The sequence below is a fragment of the Phalacrocorax carbo genome, chromosome 34 (assembly GCF_963921805.1).
Source record: "Phalacrocorax carbo chromosome 34, bPhaCar2.1, whole genome shotgun sequence".
In the NCBI taxonomy this organism is placed as follows: Eukaryota; Metazoa; Chordata; class Aves; order Suliformes; family Phalacrocoracidae; genus Phalacrocorax; species Phalacrocorax carbo.
Genome location: NC_087546.1, coordinates 126,114 through 144,843, shown reverse-complemented (window position 1 = coordinate 144,843; position 18,730 = coordinate 126,114). Strand labels below are relative to the sequence as shown.

At 70.6% G+C, this 18,730-nt stretch overlaps 1 protein-coding gene across 1 annotated transcript in view; it reads left to right on the top strand.

The window, feature by feature from the left end:
• CHD3 (chromodomain helicase DNA binding protein 3) overlaps nt 1-18,730 on the top strand; it is a 158,462-nt gene that overhangs the window by 28,547 nt on the left and 111,185 nt on the right. The window contains 12 exon segments of the mRNA XM_064437623.1: nt 578-709; nt 1,772-1,871; nt 3,589-3,780; nt 6,283-6,483; nt 8,293-8,430; nt 10,898-11,019; nt 11,245-11,418; nt 12,148-12,289; nt 13,280-13,411; nt 14,965-15,082; nt 15,699-15,823; nt 17,736-17,967. Coding sequence (XP_064293693.1) covers nt 578-709; nt 1,772-1,871; nt 3,589-3,780; nt 6,283-6,483; nt 8,293-8,430; nt 10,898-11,019; nt 11,245-11,418; nt 12,148-12,289; nt 13,280-13,411; nt 14,965-15,082; nt 15,699-15,823; nt 17,736-17,967 — 1,808 coding nt within the window.

The window sequence follows — 18,730 nt, the reverse complement described above, 5'->3', positions numbered from 1 at the left end:
GTGCCCGACATCCCTGCGGGTGCCTGTTGCCCCCCGGGCGCCTGTTGCCCCCCAGCGGTGCCTGTTGCCCCTGTGGTGCCCGGTGTCCCCATGCCGCCTGTTGCCCACTGGTGCCTGTTGTCCCTGTGCTGCTTGTTGTCCCCGTGGTGCCCGTTGTCCCCTGTGATGCCTGTTGTCCCCTGTGATGCCTGTTGTCCCACAGTGTCAGTTGTCCCCATGATGCCTGTTGTCCCCGGGTGCCCGGTGTTCCCCTGGGTGCCCGCTCCCCCCTCGAAGCCCAGTATCACCCCGGGTGTCCGGTGTCCCCCCTCGAAGCCTGGTGTCCCCCTGGGTGTCCGGTGTCCCCCCCCGGGTGCCTGGTGTCCCCCCTCGCTGCCCAGTGTCCCCCCGGGTGCCCGGTGTCCCCCCCCGGTGCCCGGTGTCCCCGGGTGCCCGGTGTCCCCCCTCGCTGCCCAGTGTCCCCCCTCGCTGCCCGGTGTCCCCCCTCGCTGCCCGGTGTCCCCCCCGGGTGCCCGGTGTCCCCCCCGGTGCCCGGCGTGCCCGGTGCCGGTGCGGGGCGTGACGGCGTGCCGCGCAGCGTGGACCGCAAGGGGCAGTACCACTACCTGGTGAAGTGGCGGGACCTGCCCTACGACCAGGCCACCTGGGAGGAGGACGAGATGCCCATCCCCGACTACGACCTCCACAAGCTGGCCTACTGGAAGCACCGGTGAGGGACATGGGGACGTGGGGGGACATGGGGACACGGGGACGTGCTTACTGGAAGCACTGGTGAGGGACACGGGGACGTGGGGGGATGTGGGGACACGGGGACGTGCTTACTGGGAGCACTGGTGAGGGACACGGGGACGTGGGGGGACATGGGGACACGGGGACGTGCTTACTGGGAGCACTGGTGAGGGACACGGGGACGTGGGGGGACATGGGGACACGGGGACGTGCTTACTGGGAGCACTGGTGAGGGACACGGGGACGTGGGGGGACATGGGGACACGGGGACGTGCTTACTGGGAGCACTGGTGAGGGACACGGGGACGTGGGGGGACGTGGGGACACGGGGACGTGCTTACTGGAAGCACTGGTGAGGGACACGGGGACGTGGGGGGACATGGGGACACGGGGACGTGCTTACTGGGAGCACTGGTGAGGGACACGGGGACGTGGGGGGACGTGGGGACACGGGGACGTGCTTACTGGGAGCACCGGTGAGGGACACGGGGACGTGGGGGGACACGGGGATGTGGGGGGACAGGGGGACGTGCTTACTGGGAGCACCGGTGAGGGACACGGGGACGTGGGGGGACGGGGACGTGCTTACTGGGAGCACTGGTGAGGGACACGGGGACGTGGGGGGACGCGGGGACACGCCCACTGGCCACATGCCCCCCGCATCCCCATAAGTCCCCCAGTGCCCTCATGCTGCCACGTGTCCCTCTGCTGTCCCCGTGTCCCCATGTTGGCATGTGTCCTGTCCCCCCCCCCGTGTCCCCACCCTTCCTGGTGTCCCTGTGTGTCCCCCCCCGTGTCCCTGTGTCCCTCCCCATGTCCCTGTGCCCCCCATAACCCCCCACATCCCTGTGTCCCCCCCCCCCCCCCCCGTCCTCGTGTCCCTCCCTGTGCCCCCCATAACCCCCCACATCCCTGTGTCCCTCTCGTGTCCTTACCCCCCTCGGTGTCCCCGTGTCCCCCATGTCCTTGTGACCCGCCCCCCCCCCCGTCCCCCCATGTCCCCGTGACCCCCCCGTGTCCCCCCGTGTCCCCCCGCCCCCAGGGAGGTGTTCATGGGGGAGGACCCAGCCCAGCCCCGGCGCTACAAGAAGAAGAAAAAGGAGACGCCGGGGGAGGGACCCCCCGACTCCCCCACCAACGACGTGAGTGCCCCCACCCCTGGGTGCCCCCACCCCTGGGTCCCCCCACCCCTGGGTCCCCCCACCCCTGGGTGCCCCCACCCCTGGGTACCTCCCATTGGACCCCTGAGTCCTCCAGACACCTGGGTCCCCTCCATGGTCCCTTGACTCCCCCCCACCCCTGGGTGCCCCCACCCCTGGGTGCCCCCACCCCTGGGTACCTCCCATTGGACCCCTGAGTCCTCCAGACACCTGGGTCCCCTCCATGGTCCCTTGACTCCCCCCCACCCCTGGGTGCCCCCACCCCTGGGTGCCTCCCATTGGACCCCTGAGTCCTCCAGACACCTGGGTCCCCTCCATGGTCCCTTGACTCCCCACCATGCCTGGGTCCCCCCACCCCTGGGTGCCTCCCATTGGACACTTGAGTCCTCTGGATGCTTGGATCCCCTTCCCGGATGCCTGGGTGTCCCCCCAGATGTCTGGGGCCCCCCATGGTCCCTTGGGTCCCCTCTCCAGACACCTGGGTCCCCTCTCTGGACACCTGGGTCCCCCTCCCAGATGTCTGGGTGTCCCCATGGACCCTTGGGTCCCCTCTCTGGACACCTGGGTCCCCTTCCCGGAAGCCTGGGTCCCCCCATGGGCACCTGGGTCCCCCCATGGACCCTTGGGTCCCCTCTCCAGACTCCTGGGTCCCCTCTCTGGACACCTGGGTCCCCTTCCCGGAAGCCTGGGTCCCCTCTCTGGACACCTGGGTCCCCTTCCCGGAAGCCTGGGTCCCCCCATGGGCACCTGGGTCCCCCCATGGACCCTTGGGTCCCCTCTCCAGACTCCTGGGTCCCCTCTCTGGACACCTGGGTCCCCCCATGGACCCTTGGGTCCCCTCTCCAGACTCCTGGGTCCCCTCTCTGGACACCTGGGTCCCCCCATGGACCCTTGGGTCCCCTCTCCAGACTCCTGGGTCCCCCCATGGGCACCTGGGTCCCCCCATGGACCCTTGGGTCCCCTCTCCAGACACCTGGGTCCCCTCTCTGGACACCTGGGTCCCCCTCCCAGATGTCTGGGTGTCCCCATGGACCCTTGGGTCCCCTCTCTGGACACCTGGGTCCCCTTCCCGGAAGCCTGGGTCCCCCCATGGACACCCGGGTCCCCCCATGAACCCTTGGGTCCCCTCTCCAGACTCCTGGGTCCCCTCTCTGGACACCTGGGTCCCCTTCCCGGAAGCCTGGGTCCCCCCATGGACCCTTGGGTCCCCTCTCCAGACACCTGGGTCCCCTCTCTGGACACCTGGGTCCCCTTCCTGGAAGCCTGGGTCCCCCCATGGGCACCTGGGTCCCCTCTCCAGACACCTGGGTCCCCTCTCTGGACACCTGGGTCCCCCCATGGACCCTTGGGTCCCCTCTCTGGACACCTGGGTCCCCTTCCCGGAAGCCTGGGTCCCCCCATGGGCACCTGGGTCCCCTCTCTGGACACCTGGGTCCCCTTCCCGGAAGCCTGGGTCCCCCCATGGACACCTGGGTCCCCCCATGGACCCTTGGGTCCCCTCTCCAGACTCCTGGGTCCCCTCTCTGGACACCTGGGTCCCCCAGCACCTCCATGGCACAGGGTGGGGGTGCAGCCACCCAGACTCCTGAGTCCCCCCAGATCCCCTGAGACCTCCATGTCATGAATAACCCCTTTGGGGTGGGGGGGAGGGGGCGCCTGGGTCCCCCCCACCCACCGACAGCGTCTCCCACCCCGGCAGCCGACGGTGAAGTACGAGACGCAGCCGCGGTTCATCACGGCGACGGGCGGCACGTTGCACCTCTACCAGCTCGAGGGGCTGAACTGGCTGCGCTTCTCCTGGGCCCAGAGCACCGACACCATCCTGGCCGACGAGATGGGGCTGGGCAAGACCATCCAGACCATCGTCTTCCTCTACTCCCTCTACAAGGAGGTGAGGGCGCTCTCGCCTGGCCCCCGGTGTCACCTGCCTCGTCCTGGTGTCACCCGCCTGGCCCTGGCATCGCCCACTGGGACCCCAGTGTCACCCGCCTGGCCCCTGGCGTCGCCCACCTGGCCCCTGGTGTCGCCTTCCTGGCACCAGTGTCGCCCGCCTGGCCCCTGGTGTCACCCACTTGGCCCCTGGTGTCACCCACCTGGCCCCTGGTGTCACCCACTTGGCCCCTGGTGTCACCCACCTGGCCCCCGGTGTCACCCGCCTGGCCCCTGGTGTCGCCTTCCTGGCACCAGTGTCACCCGCCTGGCCCCTGGTGTCACCCGCCTGGCCCCTGGTGTCACCCGCCTGGCCCCCGGTGTCACCCGCCTGGCCCCTGGTGTTGCCTTCCTGGCACCAGTGTCGCCCGCCTGGCCCCCGGTGTCACCCGCCTGGCCCCCGGTGTCACCTTCCTGGCACCAGTGTCACCCACTGGGCGCCCGGTGTCACCCGCCTGGCCCCTGGTGTCACCCACTTGGCCCCTGGTGTCACCTGCCTGGCCTCTAGTGTCACCTACTGGGCCCCCGGTGTTGCCCACTGGGACCCCGGTGTCACCTGCCTGGCCCCAGTGTCACTTGCTTGGCCCCTGGTGTCACCTTCCTGATCCCGGTGTCACCCGCCTGGCCCTGGTGTCACCCGCCTGGCCCCTGGTGTTGCCTTCCTGGCACCAGTGTCGCCCGCCTGGCCCCTGGTGTCACCCACCTGGCCCCTGGTGTCGCCTTCCTGGCACCAGTGTCACCCACCTGGCCCCTGGTGTCACCTGCCTGGCCCCTGGTGTTGCCTTCCTGGCACCAGTGTCACCCACTTGGCCCCTGGTGTCACCCACCTGGCCCCTGGTGTCACCTTCCTGGCACCAGTGTCACCCACTTGGCCCCTGGTGTCACCCGCCTGGCCCCCGGTGTCACCTTCCTGGCACCAGTGTCACCTGCCTGGCCCCTGGTGTCACCTTCCTGGCACCAGTGTCACCCACTTGGCCCCTGGTGTCACCCACCTGGCCCCTGGTGTCACCTTCCTGGCACCAGTGTCACCCACTTGGCCCCTGGTGTCACCCGCCTGGCCCCCGGTGTCACCTTCCTGGCACCAGTGTCACCTGCCTGGCCCCTGGTGTCAACCACCTGGCCCCTGGTGTCACCCACCTGGCCCCTGGTGTCGCCTTCCTAGCACCAGTGTCGCCCGCCTGGCCCCTGGTGTCACCCACTTGGCCCCTGGTGTCACCTTCCTGGCACCAGTGTCACCCGCCTGGCCCCTGGTGTCACCTTCCTGGCACCAGTGTCACCCACCTGGCCCCTGGTGTCGCCTTCCTGGCACCAATGTCGCCCGCCTGGCCCCTGGTGTCACCCACTTGGCCCCTGGTGTCACCTTCCTGGCACCAGTGTCACCCGCCTGGCCCCTGGTGTCACCCACCTGGCCCCTGGTGTCGCCTTCCTGGCACCAGTGTCACCCGCCTGGCCCCTGGTGTCACCCACCTGGCCCCCGGTGTCGCCTTCCTGGCACCAGTGTCGCCCACTTGGCCCCCGGTGTCACCTGCCTGGCCCCCGGTGTCACCTTCCTGGCACCAGTGTCACCCGCCTGGCCCCTGGTGTCACCCACCTGGCCCCTGGTGTCACCTTCCTGGCACCAGTGTCACCCACCTGGCCCCTGGTGTCACCTTCCTGGCACCAGTGTCGCCCACTTGGCCCCTGGTGTCACCTGCCTGGCCCCCGGTGTCACCTTCCTGGCCCCCGGTGTCACCTTCCTGGCACCAGTGTCACCCGCCTGGCCCCTGGTGTCACCCGCCTGGCACCAGTGTCACCCGCCTGGCCCCTGGTGTCACCCGCCTGGCCCCTGGTGTCACCCACCTGGCCCCTGGTGTCACCTTCCTGGCACCAGTGTCACCCACCTGGCCCCTGGTGTCACCTTCCTGGCACCAGTGTCGCCCACTTGGCCCCCGGTGTCACCTGCCTGGCCCCCGGTGTCACCTTCCTGGCACCAGTGTCGCCTGCCTGGCCCCCGGTGTCGCCTTCCTGGCACCAGTGTCACCCACTGGGCCCCCGGTGTCACCCGCCTGGCCCCTGGTGTCACCCACTTGGCCCCTGGTGTCACCTGCCTGGCCTCTAGTGTCACCTACTGGGCCCCCGGTGTTGCCCACTGGGACCCCGGTGTCACCTGCCTGGCCCCAGTGTCACTTGCTTGGCCCCTGGTGTCACCTTCCTGATCCCGGTGTCACCCGCCTGGCCCTGGTGTCACCCGCCTGGCCCACACTGTCCCCCTGTGCCACACCGTCCCCGTGTCCCCAAGGCCCCATCCCGCCCCGTCCCTGTGTCCCCACACCCAGTCCCCCGCCCTCCCCGTGTCCCCACGCCCCGTCCCCCGCCCTCCCCAAGGCCCCCGCCCCACGCAGCCCCCCTCCCCCCTGTGTCACACTGTCCCCACGTCCCCCAAGGGCCCCGTCCCCGTGTCCCCGTGTGACGCGCTGTCCCCCAGGGCCACACCAAGGGCCCGTTCCTCGTCAGCGCCCCGCTCTCCACCATCATCAACTGGGAGCGGGAGTTCCAGATGTGGGCCCCCGCCTTCTACGTCGTCACCTACACCGGGGACAAGGACAGCCGGGCCATCATCCGCGAGAACGAGTTCTCCTTCGACGACAACGCCATGAAGGGGGGCAAGAAGGCCTTCAAGATGAAGGTGAGACGGGTGCCGGGGTGCCTTCGGGGGTGGGGGTGCTGCGCCCGGACTCCGGGGTGCCTTCGGGGGTGGGGGTGCTGCGCCCGGACTCCTGGGTGCCTTGGGGGGGCTACAGCTGGGATCCTGGGTGCCTTTGGGGGTGGGGGTGCTGCGCCCGGACTCCTGGGTGCCTTTGGGGGTGGGGGTGCTGCGCCCGGACTCCCGGGTGCCTTTGGGGGTGGGGGTGCTGCGCCCGGACTCCCGGGTGCCTTTGGGGGTGGGGGTGCTGCGCCCGGACTCCGGGGTGCCTTCGGGGGTGGGGGTGCTGCGCCCGGACTCCGGGGTGCCTTCGGGGGTGGGGGTGCTGCGCCCGGACTCCGGGGTGCCTTCGGGGGTGGGGGTGCTGCGCCCGGACTCCGGGGTGCCTTTGGGGGTGGGGGTGCTGTGCCCGGACTCCGGGGTGCCTTTGGGGGTGGGGGTGCTGTGCCCGGACTCCTGGGTGCCTTTGGGGGTGGGGGTGCTGCGCCCGGACTCCTGGGTGCCTTTGGGGGTGGGGGTGCTGTGCCCGGACTCCTGGGTGCCTTTGGGGGTGGGGGTGCTGCGCCCGGACTCCGGGGTGCCTTCGGGGGTGGGGGTGCTGCGCCCGGACTCCGGGGTGCCTTTGGGGGTGGGGGTGCTGCACCTGGACTCCCAGGTGCTTTTGGGGGTGGGGGTGCTGCGCCTGGACTCCTGGGTGCCTTTGGGGGTGGGGGTGCTGTGCCCAGACTCCTGGGCACATTTGGGGGGCTGCAGCCGGACACCTGGGAGCTTTTGGGGGGTTACAGCTGGGATCCTGGGTGCCTTTGGGGGTGGGGGTGCTGCGCCCGGACTCCCGGGTGCTTTTGGGGATGGGGGTGCTGCGCCCGGACTCCCGGGTGCCTTTGGGGGTGGGGGTGCTGCGCCCGGACTCCGGGGTGCCTTTGGGGGTGGGGGTGCTGCGCCCGGACTCCTGGGTGCCTTTGGGGGTGGGGGTGCTGCGCCCGGACTCCTGGGTGCCTTTGGGGGTGGGGGTGCTGCGCCCGGACTCCTGGGTGCCTTTGGGGGTGGGGGTGCTGCGCCCGGACTCCCGGGTGCCTTTTGGGGGTGGGGGTGCTGTGCCCGGACTCCCGGGTGCCTTTTGGGGGTGGGGGTGCTGCGCCCGGACTCCTGGGTGCCTTTGGGGGTGGGGGTGCTGTGCCCGGACTCCTGGGTGCCTTTGGGGGGGCTATAGTTGGACTCCTGGGTGCCTTTGGGGGTGCTGCACCTGGACACCTGGGTGCCTTGGGGGGGCTACAGCTGGGATCCTGGGTGCCTTTGGGGGTGGGGGTGCTGCACCCGGACTCTGGGGTGCCTTCGGGGGTGGGGGTGCTGCACCCGGACTCGTGGGTGCCTTCGGGGTGGGGGTGCTGCGCCCAGACTCCTGGGTGCCTTCGGGGGTGGGGGTGCTGCGCCCGGACTCCCGGGTGCCTTTTGGGGGGCTACATTTGGACACCTGGGTGCCTTTGGGGGGCTATAGCTGGACTCCTGGGTGCCTTTGGGGGTGGGGGTGCTGCACCCGGACACGTGGGTGCCTTTGGGGGGCTACAGCGGGAGGGTATAAGGGAGGGTCGGGGTGCCCCAGAGGGTCCCAGCAGGGGTCGGGGTGCTGGGGTGACCAGATGCCTTTGGGGGGATGGGGGTGCCCTGCCCACCCGCATCCCGGGGTGGGTGGGGGCGCTTCGGGACGGCGGGCGGGGGCGGTGCGCTGGGTCGGGGTGCCCCCAGCCGCCGGGGGTCCCCGGGGGCACCCCTGGGTGCTGACGGTCACGGCAGCGGGAGGCGCAGGTGAAGTTCCACGTGCTGCTGACCTCCTACGAGCTGATCACCATCGACCAGGCGGCGCTGGGCTCCATCCGCTGGGCCTGCCTCGTGGTGGACGAGGCCCACCGCCTCAAGAACAACCAGTCCAAGGTGCCCGGGCGCCGGGGTCCCCAGGGTGGGGGCACCCAGATACCTGGGGGCACGGGGTGGGGGGCACCCGGGTGCGTGGGGCCACTGGGAAGGGCACACGGGCAGTGGGGAGCCCAGGGTGGGGTCCCCTGGATACCTGGGGGCACTGGGAAGGGCACCCAGATACGTGGGGGCACGGGGTGGGGGGCACCCAGATACATGGGGGCACTGGGAAGGGCACACGGGCAGTGGGGAGCCCAGGGTGGGGTCCCCTGGATACCTGGGGGCACTGGGTGGGGGGCACCTAGATACCTGGGGGCACTGGGAAGGGCACCCAGATACGTGGGGGCACGGGGTGGGGGGCACCCAGATACCTGGGGGCACGGGGTGGGGGGCACCCGGGTGCGTGGGGCCACTGGGAAGGGCACAGGGACAGTGGGGAGCCCAGGGTGGGGTCCCCTGGATACCTGGGGGCACTGGGAAGGGCACCCAGATACGTGGGGGCATGGGGTGGGGGGCACCTAGATACCTGGGGGCACTGGGAAGGGCACACGGGCAGTGGGGAGCCCAGGGTGGGGTCCCCTGGATACCTGGGGGCACTGGGAAGGGCACCCAGATACGTGGGGGCACGGGGTGGGGGGCACCCAGATACCTGGGGGCACTGGGTGGGGGGCACCCGGATGCGTGGGGCCACTGGGAAGGGCACACGGGCAGTGGGGACCCCAGGGTGGGGTCCCTTGGATTCCTGGGGGCATTGGGTTGGGGGCACCCAGATACATGGGGGCACGGGGTGGGGGGCACCCGGGTGCGTGGGGCCACTGGGAAGGGCACAGGGACAGTGGGGAGCCCAGGGTGGGGGTACCTGGATACCTGGGGGCACTGGGAAGGGCACCCAGATACGTGGGGGCACTGGGTGGGGGGCACCCAGATACCTGGGGGCACTGGGTGGGGGGCACCTGGGTACATGGGGGCACTGGGAAGGGTGCCTGGATTTGGGGGCCCCAGGGTGGGGGGCACCTAGATACGTGGTGGCACTGGGTGGGGGGCACCCAGATATCTGGGGGCACTGGGAAGGGTGCGTGGGTGTGGGGACCCCAGGGTGGGGGGCACCTGGATGTGTGGGTCCCCTGTGGAGGGGGTGCCTGGGTTCCTGGGTGCTCTTAAGGGGGGTGATCCCTGGATGCCGGGGTCCGTGGGTGCCCTGGGTGGGATCGGGGGGGTCTCTCCCGGCCGCGGGGGTCCGTGGGTGCCCTGGGTGGGATCGGGGGGGGTCTCTCCCGGCCGCGGGGGTCCGTGGGTGCCCTGGGTGGGATCGGGGGGGTCTCTCCCGGCCGCGGGGGTCCGTGGGTGCCCTGGGTGGGATCGGGGGGGTCTCTCCCGGCCGCGGGGGTCCGTGGGTGCCCTGGGTGGGATCGGGGGGGTCTCTCCCGGCCGCGGGGGTCCGTGGGTGCCCTGGGTGGGATCGGGGGGGGTCTCTCCCGGCCGCGGGGGTCCGTGGGTGCCCTGGGTGGGATCGGGGGGTCGCTCCCTGCCGCGGGGGTCCGTGGGTGCCCTGGGTGGGATCGGGGGGGGTCTCTCCCTGCCGCGGGGGTCCGTGGGTGCCCTGGGTGGGATCGGGGGGGGTCTCTCCCGGCCGCGGGGGTCCGTGGGTGCCCTGGGTGGGATCGGGGGGGGTCTCTCCCGGCCGCGGGGGTCCGTGGGTGCCCTGGGTGGGATCGGGGGGGTCTCTCCCGGCCGCGGGGGTCCGTGGGTGCCCTGGGTGGGATCGGGGGGTCGCTCCCTGCCGCGGGGGTCCGTGGGTGCCCTGGGTGGGATCGGGGGGGGTCTCTCCCTGCCGTGGGGGTCCGTGGGTGCCCTGGGTGGGATCGGGGGGGTCTCTCCCGGCCGCGGGGGTCCGTGGGTGCCCTGGGTGGGATCGGGGGGGTCTCTCCCGGCCGCGGGGGTCCGTGGGTGCCCTGGGTGGGATCGGGGGGGGTCTCTCCCGGCCGCGGGGGTCCGTGGGTGCCCTGGGTGGGATCGGGGGGGGTCTCTCCCAGCCGCGGGGGTCCGTGGGTGCCCTGGGTGGGATCGGGGGGGTCTCTCCCGTCCATGGGTGCCCTGGGTGGGATCGGGGGGGTCTCTCCCGTCCGTGGGTGCCCTGGGTGGGATTGGGGGGGTCTCTCCCGTCCGTGGGTGCCCTGGGTGGGATCGGGGGGGTCTCTCCCTGCCGCGGGGGTCCGTGGGTGCCCTGGGTGGGATCGGGGGGGGTCTCTCCCGGCCGCGGGGGTCCGTGGGTGCCCTGGGTGGGATCGGGGGGGGTCTCTCCCGGCCGCGGGGGTCCGTGGGTGCCCTGGGTGGGATCGGGGGGTCGCTCCCTGCCGCGGGGGTCCGTGGGTGCCCTGGGTGGGATCGGGGGGTCTCTCCCGGCCGCGGGGGTCCGTGGGTGCCCTGGGTGGGATCGGGGGGGGTCTCTCCTGGCCGCGGGGGTCCGTGGGTGACCCCCCCGCAGTTTTTTCGGGTGCTGAACGGGTACAAGATCGAGCACAAGCTGCTGCTGACGGGGACCCCGCTGCAAAACAACCTGGAGGAGCTCTTCCACCTCCTCAATTTCCTCACCCCGGAGCGCTTCAAGTACGTCCCCCGATGTCCCCCTGTGTCCCCTGGTGTCCCCTCCCCGGGGTCCCCCCTCCCCAATCCCCTCCCGTCCCCCACCACCCCCCCACCGCGTCACGGCCGTCCCCGCATCCCCCGCCGTGTCACGGCCGTCCCCGCGCCCCCGCCGTGTCCCCGTGTCCCCCCCCCACCCCCCATGTCACATTGTCCCCCCGTCTGTCCGTCCGTCCGTCCCCCTCCCAGCAACCTGGAGGGTTTCCTGGAGGAGTTTGCCGACATCTCCAAGGAGGACCAGATCAAGAAGCTCCACGACCTGCTGGGTCCCCACATGCTGCGGCGCCTCAAGGCCGACGTCTTCAAGAACATGCCGGCCAAGACCGAGCTCATCGTCCGCGTCGAGCTCAGCCCCATGCAGAAGTACGTCGGGGTCCCCTGGGTGCTTGGGTGCCCCGGGAAGGGGGTGCGGGGGGTCCCCGGACGCCTGGGACCCCTGGGAGGGGGTGCTCTGGGTACCGGGGTCCATGGGAGAAGGGTGAACCCCGACACCATGTTGGTGGAGCTCAGCCCCATGCAGATGGACATTGGGGTCCCCTGGGTGCTTGGGTGCCCCGGGAAGGGGGTGCGGGGGGTCCCCGGATGCCTGGGACCCCTGGGAGGGGGTGCTCTGGGTACCGGGGTCCATGGGAGAAGGGTGCACCGCGACACCCGTGTTGGTGGAGCTCAGCCCCATGCAGATGGACATTGGGGCCCCCTGGGTGCTTGGGTGCCCCGGGAAGGGGGTGCGGGGGGTCCCCGGATGCCTGGGACCCCTGGGAGGGGGTGCTCTGGGTACCGGGGTCCATGGGAGAAGGGTGCACCCCGACACCATGTTGGTGGAGCTCAGCCCCATGCAGATGGACATTGGGGCCCCCTGGGTGCTTGGGTGCCCCGGGAAGGGGGTGCGGGGGGTTCCTGGACCCCTGGGTCCCCCGAGGTGGGGGTGTGGGGGGTTCCCGGCCCCCTGGCTCCCCCGAGGAGGGGGTGTGGGGGGTTCCCGGCCCCCTGGGTCCCCCGAGGTGGGGGTGGGGGGGTTCCCGGCCCCCTGGCTCCCCCGAGGAGGGGGTGGGGGGGTTCCCGGCCCCCTGGGTCCCACCGCTCTCCCCGTAGGAAGTACTACAAGTACATCCTGACGCGGAACTTCGAGGCGCTGAACTCGCGGGGCGGCGGGAACCAGGTGTCGCTGCTCAACATCATGATGGACCTGAAGAAGTGCTGCAACCACCCCTACCTCTTCCCCGTCGCCGCCATGGTGGGGGCCGCGGGGGGGGACAGAGGGACGTGGGGTGGGGGGGCATGGGGGGACACGGGGGCATGGAGTGGTTGGAGGGATGGGGAGGGGATAGAGGGACGTGGGGTGGGGGGACATGGGGGGACGCGGGGGCATGGAGCGGTTGGAGGGATGGGGAGGGGACAGAGGGACGTGGGGTGGGGGGACGTGGGGGGACACGGGGGCATGGAGCGGTTGGAGGGATGGGGAGGGGATAGAGGGACGTGGGGTGGGGGGACGTGAGGACATGGGGTGGGGGGTGGGAGGGATGGGGAGGGGATAGAGAGACGTGGGGTGCGGGGAAATGGGGGGACACGGGGACATGGAGCGGTTGGAGGGATGGGGAGGGGATAGAGGGACGTGGGGTGGGGGGACATGGGGGGACACGGGGACATGGAGCGGTTGGAGGGATGGGGAGGGGATAGAGGGACGTGGGGTGGGGGGACGTGAGGACATGGGGTGGGGGGTGGGAGGGATGGGGAGGGGATAGAGGGACGTGGGGTGGGGGGACACGGGGACATGGAGCGGTTGGAGGGATGGGGAGGGGACAGAGGGACGTGGGGTGGGGGGACATGGGGGGACACGGGGGCATGGAGCGGTTGGAGGGATGGGGAGGGGATAGAGGGATGTGGGGTGGGGGGACATGGGGGGACATGGAGGGGTTGGAGGGATGGGGGGGACAGAGGGACTTGGGGTGGGGGGGCCGCGGGGGGCAGAGGGATGGGGTGGGGGGTGTGAGGGCCGGGGGTGGGTGGGAGGGATGGGGAGGGGACAGAGGGACATGGGGTGGGGGGACACGGGGACATGGGGTGGGGGGACAGGGGAGACGGGGGGGAGACGGGGGGGGCCCAGCCTGGAGGCCCATGCAGGGGACACAGAGGGGACAAGGGGAGGGGTTGGGGGGGCTGGGGGACATCAGGGGGCGCGGGGGGGGTTGGGGTGGGGCCATCGAGGTGACGTCCCCGTCCCCAGGAGTCCCCGAAGCTGCCGAGTGGGGCCTACGAGGGGGGGGCCCTGATCAAGGCCTCGGGGAAGCTGCTGCTGCTGCAGAAGATGCTGCGGAAGCTGAAGGAGCAAAACCACCGGGTGCTCATCTTCTCCCAGGTGGGGTGTCTGGGACCCCCCGGGACCCCCCCAGAGCCCCCCAAACCCACCGGGTGCTCATCTTCTCCCAGGTGGGGTGTCTGGGACCCCCCGGGACCCCCCCAGAGCCCCCCAAACCCACCGGGTGCTCATCTTCTCCCAGGTGGGGTGTCTGGGACCCCCCGGGACCCCCCCAGAGCCCCCCAAACCCACCGGGTGCTCATCTTCTCCCAGGTGGGGTGTCTGGGACCCCCCGGGACCCCCCCAGAGCCCCCCAAACCCACCGGGTGCTCATCTTCTCCCAGGTGGGGTGTCTGGGACCCCCCGGGACCCCCCCAGAGCCCCCCAAACCCACCGGGTGCTCATCTTCTCCCAGGTGGGGTGTCTGGGACCCCCCGGGACCCCCCCAGAGCCCCCCAAACCCACCGGGTGCTCATCTTCTCCCAGGTGGGGTGTCTGGGACCCCCCGGGACCCCCCCAGAGCCCCCCAAACCCACCGGGTGCTCATCTTCTCCCAGGTGGGGTGTCTGGGACCCCCCGGGACCCCCCCAGAGCCCCCCAAACCCACCGGGTGCTCATCTTCTCCCAGGTGGGGTGTCTGGGACCCCCCGGGACCCCCCCAGAGCCCCCCAAACCCACCGGGTGCTCATCTTCTCCCAGGTGGGGTGTCTGGGACCCCCCGGGACCCCCCCAGAGCCCCCCAAACCCACCGGGTGCTCATCTTCTCCCAGGTGGGGTGTCTGGGACCCCCCGGGACCCCCCCAGAGCCCCCCAAACCCACCGGGTGCTCATCTTCTCCCAGGTGGGGTGTCTGGGACCCCCCGGGACCCCCCCAGAGCCCCCCAAACCCACCGGGTGCTCATCTTCTCCCAGGTGGGGTGTCTGGGACCCCCCGGGACCCCCCCAGAGCCCCCCAAACCCACCGGGTGCTCATCTTCTCCCAGGTGGGGTGTCTGGGACCCCCCGGGACCCCCCCAGAGCACCCAGAGCCCCCCAAACCCACCGGGTGCTCATCTTCTCCCAGTCCCCAACCCCATCCCCCCTGGGTGCTCCCAGTCTCACCAGTGCCAGGTGCTTTCAGCCCCCTCAGATGCCCCCAGCCCCCCTGGGTGTTCCCAGTCTCACCAGTGTCAGGTGCCCCCAGCCCCCCTGGGTGCTCCCAGTCTCACCAGTGCCAGGCGCCCCCAGCCCCCCTGGGTGCTCCCAGTCCCACCAGTGCCAGGTGCTCCCAGCCCCCTCAGATGCCCCCATCCCCCTTGGGTGCTCCCAGTCTCACCAGCCCCTCGGATGCCCCCAGCCACCCTGGGTGCCTCCATCCCCCCTGGGTGCTCCCAGTCTCACCAGTGCCAGGTGCCTCCATCCCCCCTGGGTGCTCCCAGTCTCACCAGTGCCAGGTGCCCCCATCCCCCCTGGGTGCTCCCAGTCTCACCAGTGCCAGGTGCCCCCAGCCCCCCCTGGGTGCTCCCAGTCTCACCAGTGCCAGGTGCCCCCATCCCCCCTGGGTGCTCCCAGTCTCACCAGTGCCAGGTGCCCCCATCCCCCCGGGGTGCTCCCAGTCTAACCAGTGCCCGCAGATGACGAAGATGCTGGACCTGCTGGAGGATTTCCTCGACTACGAGGGTTACAAGTACGAGCGCATCGACGGGGGCATCACGGGGGCCCTGCGCCAGGAGGCCATCGACCGCTTCAACGGTAGGACCCCGGCGTCCGGGGGGCACCCGGCTGGTTGGGGGGGGACCCCAGGTGTCCAGGGGGCACCCAGGTGGTTGGGGGGGGGGGGGCACCCAAGTGGTTGGGGGTCACCCAGGTGGTTGTGGGGGGGACCCCAGGTGTTTGAAGGGCACCTAGATGGTTGAGGGTGGGGTACCCGGGTGTCTGGGGCAAACCCAAGGTGATCAGGGGGTGTCAGGTGGTCAGGGGGACCCAGGTGTCTGGGGGGGACACCCAAGTGTCCTGGGGGTCACCCAGGTGGTTGGGGGTCACCCAGGTGGTTGTGGGGGGGACCCAGGCCTCTGGGCCCTGCACCCCTCCCAAGGTGGGGGGAGGGGTAGTTTCCATGGGTGTGGGATGGTAGGATTTTGGGGGGCCAGCCCCCCCCCCGTGATGATGCTGGGTGGGCTTGGGGGGTCCTGGGTTTAGGGGGGGCAGCACCAGGGAAGTGGAGGGTCCCGGGTTTGGGGGGGGGGGGCGGGGGCAGCCCCTCATGCTGACTCCAGGGTGGGGGGGCAGCAGCGGGGGGGTTGGAGGGTCCTGGGTTTTTTTTTGGGGGGGGGGGGGCCGACCCCTCCCGCTGACGCCGGGGGGGCAGCGCCGGGGGCGCAGCAGTTCTGCTTCCTGCTGTCGACGCGGGCCGGGGGCCTCGGCATCAACCTGGCCACCGCCGACACCGTCGTCATCTTCGACTCCGACTGGAACCCCCACAACGACATCCAGGTCTGTCACCCGTCCGGTGTCACCCGTCCGGCACCCTGTCACCCTCCCCAGCACCCTGTCACCCACCCGGCACCCTGGCACCCACCCAGCGTTGCCCACCCAGCTTGTCACCTACCTGGCATCACCTATTCCACACCCTGCCACCTGTCCGGTGTCACCCATGTGGCACCCTGGCACCCACCTGTCACCCTGTCACCCACCCAGCATCATCCACCCAGCACCCTGTCACCTGTCCAGTGTCACCCACTCCACACCCTGTCACCCACCCAGTGTCACCCACCTAGCCCGGTCACCCAGCTCGTCACTCTGTCACCCACCCGGCACCCTGTCACCCACCCAGCATCACCCACCCAGCTCGTCACCCTGTCACCCACCCAGCATCACCCACTCCACACCCTGTCACCTGTCCAGTGTCACCCACCTGGCAGCCTGTCACCCACCCAGCATCACCCACCCAGCACCCTGTCACCTGTCCAGTGTCACCCACCCGGCACGCTGGCACCCACCCAGCATCACCCACCCAGCTTGTCACCCTGTCACCTACCTGGCGTCACCTATTCCACAGCCTGTCACCTGTCCAGTGTCACCTATCTGGCACCCTGGCACCCACCCAGTGTCACCCACCTAGCCCCGTCACCCAGCTCGTCACCTGTCACCCACCTGGCATCACCCACTACCCGCCCTGTCACCTATCCAGTGTCACCCACCTGGCAGCCTGTCACCCACCCAGCATCACCCACCCCGCGCCCTGTCACCTGTCCAGTGTCACCCCCCGTCACCCCTCCATTCCCAACCGTCCCCGTCCCCGCTCCGAGGGACCCCCGCCCTGCCCCCTCCCCTGTCCCCGCTCCGAGGGACCCCCACCCCCATCCTCACTCTGACGGGACCCCCACCCTGTCCCCCCCCACCCTGTCCCCGCTCTGACGGGACCCCACCCTGTCCTTGCTCTGACGGGACCCCCACCCTGTCCCCCACCCCCGGTCCCCACTCTAATGGGACCCCCACCCTGCCCCTGCTCTGACAGCACACCCACCCTGTCCCCCCCCTCCTGTCCCCACTCTAATGGGACCCCCACCCTCCTGTCCCCACTGTGACGGGACTCCCACCCTCCTGTCCCCGCTCTAATGGGACCCCCACCCTCCTGTCCCCCTCGAATGGGACCCCCACCCTCCTGTCCCCACTCTAATGGGACCCCCACCCTCCTGTCCCTGCTCTGATGGGACCCCCACCCTCCTGTCCCCGCTCTGATGGGACCCCCACCCTCCTGTCCCCGCTCTGATGGGACCCCCACCCTCCTGTCCCCGCTCTGATGGGACCCCCACCCTCCTGTCCTCGCTCTGATGGGACCCCCACCCTCCTGTCCTTGCTCTGATGGGACCCCCACCCTCCTGTCCCCACTCTAATGGGACCCCCACCCTCCTGTCCCTGCTCTAATGGGACCCCCACCCTCCTGTCCCCGCTCTGATGGGACCCCCACCCTCCTGTCCCCGCTCTGATGGGACCCCCACCCTCCTGTCCTCGCTCTGATGGGACCCCCACCCTCCTGTCCTTGCTCTGATGGGACCCCCACCCTCCTGTCCTCGCTCTAATGGGACCCCCACCCTCCTGTCCCTGCTCTAATGGGACCCCCACCCTCCTGTCCCCCTTGAATGGGACCCCCACCCTCCTGTCCCCGCTCTAATGGGACCCCCACCCTCCTGTCCCTGCTCTAATGGGACCCCCACCCTCCTGTCCCCCTCAAATGGGACCCCCACCCTGTCCCTGCTCTGACATGTCTCCTGCCACGTCTCCCCCCGCCCCGTCTCCCCCCGCCCCATCCCCGCCCTGACGTTCCCCTCGCCGTGTCCCCCGCCACGACGCCCCCCGCCCCCCGCCGCGTCCCCTCCCTGAGGCGTGTCCCCCGCCCCCGCAGGCCTTCAGCCGGGCGCACCGCATCGGCCAGGCCAACAAGGTGATGATCTACCGCTTTGTCACCCGCGCGTCGGTGGAGGAACGCATCACCCAGGTGGCCAAACGCAAGATGATGCTGACGCACCTGGTGGTGCGCCCGGGGCTGGGCTCCAAGGCCGGCTCCATGTCCAAGCAGGAGCTTGACGACATCCTCAAGTTTGGCACCGAGGAGCTCTTCAAGGATGAGAACGAGGGTCAGCGCCCGACGGGGTTGGGGATGGGTGGGACGGGGTGGGACGGCCTCTGGGGAGGGGGACGTGGGAGCCCGTGGTGGGCTCTGATGGGACGTGGGAGCCTGTGGCAGGCTCTGATGGGATGTGGGAGGCCGTGGTGGGCTTTGACGGGACGTGGGAGGCCGTGGTGGGCTCTGATGGGATGTGGGAGGCTGTGGTGGGACATGGGAGGCCATGGTGGGCTTTGATGGGACGTGGGAGGCCGTGGTGGGCTCTGATGGGATGTGGGAGGCCGTGGTGGGCTTTGATGGGATGTGGGAGGCCGTGGTGGGCTTTGATGGGATGTGGGAGGCCGTGGTGGGCTCTGATGGGATGTGGGAGGCCGTGGTGGGCTTTGATGGGATGTGGGAGGCCGTGGTGGGCTTTGATGGGATGTGGGAGGCCGTGGTGGGCTTTGATGGGATGTGGGAGGCTGTGGTGGGCTTTGATGGGTTGTGGGAGGCTGTGGTGGACTTTGATGGGATGTGGGAGGCCGTGGTGGACTTTGATGGGACGTGGGAGGCCGTGGTGGACTTTGATGGGACGTGGGAGGCCGTGGTGGACTTTGATGGGATGTGGGAGGCCGTGGTGGGCTCTGACGGGACGTGGGAGCCTGTGGCAGGCTCTGATGGGGTGTGGGAGGCTGTGGTGGTGGGCTTTGACAGGACGTGGGAGGCCGTGGTGGGCTCTGACGAGATGTGGAAGGCCATGGTGGGATGTGAGAGGTTGTGGTGGGTCACGCAGA